General features: G+C 57.7%; 1 protein-coding gene across 1 annotated transcript in view; it reads left to right on the top strand.

The window, feature by feature from the left end:
* Window positions 1–8665, top strand: part of UROC1 (urocanate hydratase 1) — a 30820-nt gene that overhangs the window by 21578 nt on the left and 577 nt on the right. The window contains exons 17-19 of the mRNA XM_007465261.1: window positions 753–852; window positions 3838–3919; window positions 8296–8395. Of these exons, the coding sequence (XP_007465323.1) occupies window positions 753–852; window positions 3838–3919; window positions 8296–8395 (282 nt within the window). The remainder of the gene's footprint in view (window positions 1–752; window positions 853–3837; window positions 3920–8295; window positions 8396–8665) is intronic.

Below are 8665 nucleotides of genomic sequence, written 5' to 3'. Positions count from 1 at the left end.
CTCCCCCCTCCCTTCCCTCCTCCCCTGTCTCTCCTTCCCTCCCCCCCACTCCTTCCCAAGCGCCCCCTGGTGCCAGCCTTGCTGCAACACTGCTGTGCAGAGGACAAGGTAGACAGGGTCCTGCCTGGTGCTGGTGGAGGGACACTTGGACATGCAGGCAAAGGTATCAGTTCAGGGGATCTCAGTGGTACCGGGCTCTGTGAATAAAGTGAATGAGGTGACATGTGGGGCGACAGGGGTCAGGATGGCCTGCTGCCTTGCAGACGCAGAGCAGAGGCCTGAGTATCCAGAAGGTGCCAGAATACTGCACAGGTGGTTCATGGCAGAGGTGAAGAGGGGGAGCATACTTGGCCTGTTCAAGGGCAGGGCAGCTCCTCGGACACTGAAGCCGTGAAGTCCCGGTACCTCTAGTGCCGTCGAAACACCAGGCTGTCCTTTACAGCCCTGTGGCATCGGGGAGGTGTCCTGTCCTCTCCGGGCCTCAGTTTTCCTCTATAAAGTGGTGTGGTGACAGTGTGGGTGGGGTTGAGGAGACTCGGACCCAGCACCTGGAGAGCACACGGGGCTCGGGGCGGCTGGAAAGTGCATCTCTGAGCAGCCACGGGGGCAACAGAAACCCTGTGCTTCCTCCCGCCAAAGGTCTGCTTTCAGGGAAATCTGAAGGGCATCGGGTGTGCCCTGTCCCTTGATGTCTGCCCTGTGCTGGGCAGTGGACACTGGTAGCTGACCTCTCGTGTCCTCCCACACTGCAGGCACCGGTGGTCCTGAGCCGAGACCACCACGACGTAAGCGGCACAGACAGCCCATTCAGGGAGACCTCCAACATTTGTGACGGCTCTGCCTTCTGTGCGGGTGAGGAGCACAACGAACTTAAACCTTTTCTCTGTCGGATTTTATTTAACAATCAGGTGATTCTTTCAGTCAGTTGTGGTGTTGCAGAAAAGGTGCTGGCCTCTGAGAGGCATGGCACGGGGTGACCAGCCCAGGACAGAGGGAGGGGTCCTGGGATGCGGGCTCAGTTGTAAACCAGGGCGGGTGCCAGGTGGCCCAGCTAGGTGGATGCCCGAGACGCGGGTGCACCTGGGCCGCGTTCGGGGAGGGACTGCTGCAGCCACCGTGATTGTTACTGTCGCCCCAGAGCTTCTGCGTTCCGGTCCTGGGGAGCCTTCTGGTTCCCAGCACCTGCAGCTCCTCCCATTATGGACGGGATCCCAAGGGAAGGAGGTGGACGGTCAGGAACACCATGCACATCACTTTGTTTTGAGGGATTTGGTCCACTTCGTCTAAGTTATGGAATTTATGCGTATAGAATCATATTGCTTCATTATCTTTTTCATGTCTGTGGGGTCCACTCTGTCATTCCTGATGTTGGTCATTTGTGGCTTCTTTCTTTCTTTCTTTCTTTTCTTTGGCTGCTGTGGGGCTTGAGGGATCTTAGTTCCCCGACCAGGGATTGAACCCATGCCCCCTGCAGTGGATGCATGGAGCCCCAACCACTGGACCGCTGGGGAAGTCCCTGTGTCTGCTTTCTTTTTCCTTTATCAGTCTGGCTAGAAGTTTATCATTTTTATTGAGATTCTCAAGAAGCTTTTAGTTTAAACGACGTTTTAAATTGCTTTTCTGCTTCCAGATTCATGGATTTCTACTCTAATCTTTAGTATGACCTTTTTCCTGTTTACTTCGGGTTTAATTTCGTCTTCTTTCTCTGGTTTCTTGAGGTGGAAGCTGAGGTTACTGATTTTAAACCTTTTTTCTTTTCTAATAAAAGTGAATTTGAATTTCCCTCAAAACACTGCTTTAGCTGCATGCCGCAAATTTTTACATAATATATTTTTATTATCATTCAGTTCAAACTATTTTAAATTTCCTTTGAGACATTCCCTTGGACCCATGAGTTATTGAGAAGCTATCTTTTTCAACTTTCAAGTTTGGGGAGATTTTTCTGATATCGTTCTGTTACTGACTTTTGATTTAATTCCATCATAGTCTGAGCGCTTACTCTGTACTCATTCTGTTCTTTTAAATTTGTCAAGGGTTGTATTGGTCCATCTCGGTGCACGTGGGAAGAAGGTGTCGCCTGCGGTTACTTGGGGGCTTTTGTTCTTTAAATGTCAACTAGGTGCAGTCAGTCGGTGACGCTGTTGCTGTTGTCTAGACCCTTACTGACTCTCTGCTGACTTGTTCCAAAAGTTACTGACAGACGGGTGATGAAGTTCCCGGCTGTGTTTGTGGATTTTTCTGTTCTCTTTCCAGTTCTCATCCACTTTGCCATGTGTGGTTTTTAAGTTTTTTGGGTTTTTTTTTTTGCGGTACGCGGGCCTCTCACTGTTGCGGCCTCTCCCGTTGTGGAGCACAGGCTCCGGACGCGCAGGCTCAGTGGCCATGGCTCACGGGCCCAGCCACTCTGTGGCATGTGGGATCCTCCCGGACCGGGGCACGAACCCGTGTCCCCCGCATCGGCAGGCGGGCTCTCAACCACTGCGCCACCAGGGAAGCCCTGAATATCTTTTTATAGACTTGATAATTTCTTCTTTCGTGAAAAAGTTTTTCCCTTGAATTTCAGGTTTGGTTTTGTTTTAATGCTATCGCAGTGGTATTTATATATGTGGTAAGTTTCTTTTGGTGTCTAAGTTGTCTTTTTACTTTTTTTTTTTTCTTGCGGTACGCGGGCCTCTCACTGTGGTGGCCTCTCCCGTTGCGGAGCACAGGCTCCGGACGCGCAGGCCCAGTGGCCATGGCTCACGGGCCCAGCCGCTCTGCGGCATGTGGGATCCTCCCGGACCTGGGCACGAACCCGCGTCCCCTGCATCGGCAGGCGGGCTCTCAACCACCGCGCCACCAGGGAAGCCCTGCCACGTGTGTTTTAGAGTAGTGTTGTTACGTGTGCCCTTGTTTAGGTTTACTGTCTCTTCTTGGAGAATTGACCTCTATCATCGTGTGATGTCCCTGTTTATCCCTGATAATACTGCTGGCTCTGAAGTTCTCTGATATTAATGTGGTTTACATTCGTATCCTTTGGCCACGGTAACAACATACCACAAACTTAGAGGCTGGAAGCAGCACACATGTGCTCCCTCACAGTTCTGAAGGTCTAAGGTCTGAAGTCAGTTTCTCGGGGCCTAAGTCGAGGTGCAGGCAGGGCTGTGACGTCTCAGGAGGCTGCAGGGGAGGATCTGCTCCCTGGCCTTTTCCAGGTCCTAGAGCTGCTTTTCTTGCATCTCGTAGCCCTGCACTAGGAGGAAAGTATTCCCAGGACCCCCTCCTCTTCTCTGTGGGCACAAGCAGGGGTTTGGAGGAAGAGCCTCTGCCAGAAGGTGCCGACCCCTTCCGTCCGTGTCCCCAGGGGCCTCAGTCTCAGGCAAGCTCAGGCTTGTCGTTCAGCGAGTCCTTAGACACGAGTGAGGCACGGGTTCCATTTCTGTGCAGGTGCCTGCCTCCCCACAGAGTTCTGGTTAGTTGGCCGCCCTGGGACCTCGGGCCTCTGATGGGCCAAGGACAGTAGGTAATTTGCAGCTTGCCCCCCAAACTTTAGCGTGTTTGCTCTAAGGGTGGGACTGACACTCTTTGTCATCTGAGCTAAAACTGCCACCACATCCCTTTGAATTCCTTTGTCCTTCGTGCTTCTGGGGCGCTGTACCTGGCGCTTGGTGCCGGAGAGAAGACAGCCGGGGGCGACAGTGCTCGTCGGGCACTTGTTCATTGTCCTGCTTTGCTTGGCTCTGAAAATACAAATTTCTGCTGTTCCTGCAGTTGCCCTGCCTTGTTCCCATCCGTCCCTCAGACCTTGGCCCGGCCTGGCTGCCTTCCTCGGGGGCTGACGGGGCTCTGTTTCCACAGACATGGCCGTGCAGAACTTCGTGGGAGGTGCATTCCGGGGAGCCACCTGGGTTGCCCTGCACAACGGCGGGGGTGTCGGCTGGTAAGGAGGTTTCTGAGGGCCGGTGGTGCAGCTGGGGCCCCTGTGGAAGGCTCGGGGGTCTCCTCCAGGGTCCTGGGCCTGCTTCCTGGAGCTCCCGCTACCGAGGGCTCCTCATGTGAGCTGGAAATGGGGGCCTTGCCCAACACCCCACCTTTGGGGGCTCACCCGTCGCACGGGACACCAGGGCCTGCCGTGGACGCCGTAAATCATCCTTTCCTGTCGTTTTCATGCTGCTTTCACAGATGTTTTCCAGGGAATGCTCAGCACTCTCCTGGCCCCGTCCTTTCACTCCGCCAGGGGCTGGGCTGGGAGGCGGGGACCTGGGTCCTGGCCCCTCTCTGCCCAGCCAGGCCTGTTTCCCGCCCATGCCGCGAGGGAGCTAGGGCTTCTGGGAGGCTCCCTTCTGGGCAACAGATGCAGTTCCCTCGTGGGGACGTCCCTATAATTCTGCACCCAGTTCCAACCCGAGGGGGTTTTCTGACACCAGCTGCGTATCCTGCAGTTCCACTCAGTTCCAACACTGTCAGCACAGAGATAACGTCAGATCCCATGGCTGAGGGCTCAGTTCCATAGGGCTGTCCCCCACCCCACCCCCGACTCCAGTCACATGTCCACAATATTACCCGTGCTTCCGACCCACCGGCTGCAGATCAGGGGTCCCTGCAGCCACTTCCTCGGGTTCCACTGGTTTGCTAGAGCAGCTCACAGAACGCAGGGAACCCATTTATTCACTGGATTTCTGATTTATTACAAAAGATATCAAAGGATGTGAATCCGTAGCCGGATGAGGAGATACACGAGTTGAGGACCCAAAGGGACCCTGTGGGGCTGGGGCCGGGCACGGCAGCACGTGGAAGCGTTCTGGCTCCCCAGCCTCCACGCCTTCCCAGCCTGGGCGCTCTCTGAACCCGCTCCTTCGGGGTTTCTATGGAGCGTTCCTTACGCGGCCGTGACTGACTACATCACGGCCACTGGTGACTGATTCCGCCTCCAGCCCCCCTGCCCTGCCGGAAGGTCAGGGGCTGGGACCCACGTTCCAGGCCTCTGATCCCACGGTGGCTCCACTGGCATCCAGCCCCATCCTTGGGGGGTTTCCCAGAGTCAGCTCATCAACGTAAGGAAAGACACCTTCATCCCTCTCAGCAGAGGAAATTCCAAGGGTTTTGGGAGCTCTGTGCCAGGAACAGTGGGCAAAGACCAAATACATCTTTCTTGTTATAAGCCATGATGTCATATTTGCTGCTAAGAACGATGAATAACTAATGTTTATTGCAAGTGGACCGCATGGCAAGCATTTGAATCCCCTCTCTCACCTACTCTTGGAAAAGAAATGCATCTACAGATGCGGAAACTGAGGCAGCAGGCAGCTGGGGCTACACCTGTGCGCGCGGCCTCTGGGCGGGCGGGGGGTGGGGGGGGAGGTCGCCTGGGGAGCTCTGGTCGCGCGGGATTGCTGGCTCCTCAGAGCAGCAGGGGGCGCCGTGGCCCCGCAGAAGAAGACAGCTGCCCAGGCCCGGCCACCTCTGAGCTGACCTCTGAGCCTGTTTGGCCAAGCCTGGACTTGCCCTCCAGAGCCAAGTCCTTCACGCTGCAGCTTCCAGAGCGTCCCCGGGGGCTGGCTTGGCCTTGGGCCCTTCGAGGCCAGAATTCCAAGCTGCAGCCCAGTCAGGTGGCTCTCAGGAATGGAAAATGTGATCGGATCGCATGTCCTTTCAGAGACACAGGATGCAGCAAACCAGGACGGGAGGGAGCGCCTGGCGTTTTTGGCGCCGGGTTTGCTGAGTCATGCTGCGGGTACAAGAGCAGCTCTGAGGGGGCCGGAGGCGCTGGTGGGGCCAGATCTGGACTCAGATCTGTTGTCCCTGGACTCGCGACATTGGTGACAGGACCGCAGAAGACAGGACGCGAGGCCTTGGGACACTGCTCGCTGCTGACCCTGCACGGGGCTCCCAGAGCGGGGTCCCCTCTCGCCGCCAGGCTGCCCCCTAGGCTCTGACGGGGCACGACCGGAGAGGCGCTGGCACCGAGGCCCTCGGTCGTGGCTGCCCTCGAGGGCTCCTTTGGAAAGTGCCTCAGATTCACCAGGAATCCATCAGACACACACGTGCATGATTTAATCCACCAGATACTGCCGCAAACCTTCCTGTGAAAATCAGCGGGAAAAATCTGTCCCACGCCTGTTCTTCCTTCCGTCTCCAGCTATAGCTTTTGCTTTCCTGTATGGAAAAGCAAGTTTCTAAGCCATAAGCCACCCTGATACCTCTCAGTTTGCTTTACCGTTTCTGAGCTGGTCAGTGTCGGCGCTGGGTCGCTCTGCGGCCCCTGCTCTGCCCAGTCTGCGCTGACTGTGTGCTGGGGTCTGTCCTGTGCTGCCTGCCCGCGGTCCCTGCCATCTGCTCCTTTTAGACAGGGCGCAGAGCGGGAGAGTCGGCAGTCAGTCCCTGGTCTCGGCGGGTGGGACGGCTGCGTAGAGCCTGTGTGGTTCCAGCCCTCCAGGGAGGGTCCGGGCCTCACCTCTGGTGCTGGGCTTTCCCCTCAGTCCCTGTGTCCCCGCCTTCTGTCCTCGCACCCGGTCCATCCCCGGGGCCTCACATCTGTGAGGAATAAATGCACCGTCTGTATCTGGATACTGAGGCTGTTTCCTCACTAGAGCATATCTCGAACCCGGCTGTGCACGGGGATCCCCAAGGAGCTTGTTTCTCCTGGCCAAATGGTCACGATAGCAGCATGCTCTGCGGGCTAGCGGTGGAGATTAGTCACGGCAGCTAAGGCTCCTGTGGTGCGCGACCTGTGCACGGGTCTCTCCAGAGACACTCGTCGAATCATCTCGATGGTCCCACCTATGAAGCAGCTGCACCTAGAATGTGACTCTGCCTGGGGTTCCCAGCAAAGCCACCCGCAGTCACTTGTGAAGGAGCCAGGACAGGCCCCGCCCTGCCGAGGCACCCCTCCTGTGAACATGAACCATTATTGTATGTGCGCGGTGGGCGCCACAGTTCCCGGCATGAAGATTCCTGTTCGCGTAACCTCTTCAGCCCTGGCCGGTATCACTGCCTGAAACCCAGGGCTTCCGGGCTGGTGGGCCAGAATTACAGACTCTCCTGTTTTGCTTTGAGGCGCTCTCCCAGGGTCTTGTTCCTGAGTCGCGTGCTCTTGTTCATCTTATAAGTTGAGTACTTCCATCTGGCACTGACTCTTGTTACATGTGACATAGGTTTCTGCTTTTATGTCCTTCTCAACGGGACCGTTCTCTGTCCAGCAACTGCTCCGGGATACAGGTCCTCCTTTCTTGCTGTCTTCCTGGGCCCTGGACTGCTCCAGGCAGGGTTTGCAGAGGTCCCCTGGAGCTGAGCACCTTTGCTCTCTGACCATCTGGGCTCCGGGCTACCAAAACGAAAGATGTCGTTCTAATCTCCCAAAGTCCTCTCTGGTCAAAGGACTGTGGCTGCCGCCTGCTTTGTCCTCTTATCCCCGGCACCAGCCTCTGACAAGCGAGTGGTGATGACCTTGAATCCGTGCAGAGCCCCCTCCACCACAGGGGCCACGGGAAGTGCCGGGAGCCCGCTCGCGGGCACAGGGTGGCCGGCTGCAGGGACGCAGGCCCGGGCGCAGGAGTTCCTCTTCCGCTCCCTGGGTGGGATGGTGCAGAGGGTCCTCACCCTCTTGGTGGGAACTGGCTGAGGTTGTCGGGAGGGTCCAGCTGGGCAGAGAAGGGGGTGAGGCCGGAGGGGCCAGAGGATCTGAGACCTGAGCCTGGCAGTAAAACCTGGCAGGAGCTGACAAGATTGAGGGTGTTTCCTGTGTGTGTAACCGAAAGGGGCTGGAGGGTCAGGGATGTGAGCTGGGCCGGAGTCTTTGAGAAAGACGTGGAGGGTGAGGATGGATCCAGGGGCTTCAGGAAGGACGCAGTCTCCGTGGCTGATGGGGAAAAAGTGCGGAGCAAACAGCGGGAGAGGACGGGCACTGGCACACGTGGATGTTGAGACTAGAGTGACCCCAGAGCACATCAAACCCGGGAGAGGAGGTGGTCCAACAAATGCTGGGCATCAAGGAACTCGGCCCTCAAGTCAAGTAATCAGGACCCCGAATGCGAGTACGGGAAGATGAGCGCGAAGGACGGCAGGAAGAGAGCCACGTGGAGGCACGGGAGAGGTGGCCCCGCCCCCCACGGAGGCGACACGTCGGGGCCCGGAAGGGGGGCCTGGGGTCTGTGGGTGGAGCGCGGAGGCACGAGCCGGCAGCCTGCATCCCTCGGGCCGTTAGGCACTGGCAGGCTCCGGGCTGCGGGGCTGTTTCCCCAGACAGCGCTTCCGAAGCAGGCCTGCCCGTCGCAGGGTCGGACCCAGCGTGACCTGGGAACCTGTTGCCTCTCGCAGGGGTGAGGTGATCAACGGGGGATTTGGCCTTGTGCTGGACGGGACCCAGGAGGCTGAGCAGAAGGCCAGGATGATGCTCAGCTGGGACGTCTCCAACGGAGTGAGTGATCCCCGGGCCCCTCCCCGTCAGTGGCCCTGCCCCCTCCCAGAAAACAGTCCGGAGCCCCCGCTGCTCCTGTGTCTCCCCTCTAGCCACCGCCAGGGTTTCCCTCCTCTTCAGACGGGCTCTTTCCAGCGCAGCCTGTGGCGGCAGCGGCCCGGGCGGTGTCGCTCGCGTGCCTGCTCGCGCGTGCGCGTGGGGCGCCGTCCGTCTCTATGGCCGCGACGGGCCTGAAGGCGGAAGCAGCACAAATGCGAGGTCGGGGCGGGG

Source organism: Lipotes vexillifer, unplaced genomic scaffold, assembly GCF_000442215.2.
Source record: "Lipotes vexillifer unplaced genomic scaffold, Lipotes_vexillifer_v1.1 scaffold1115, whole genome shotgun sequence".
In the NCBI taxonomy this organism is placed as follows: Eukaryota; Metazoa; Chordata; class Mammalia; order Artiodactyla; family Lipotidae; genus Lipotes; species Lipotes vexillifer.
This window is presented reverse-complemented; position numbering and strand designations above follow the sequence as displayed.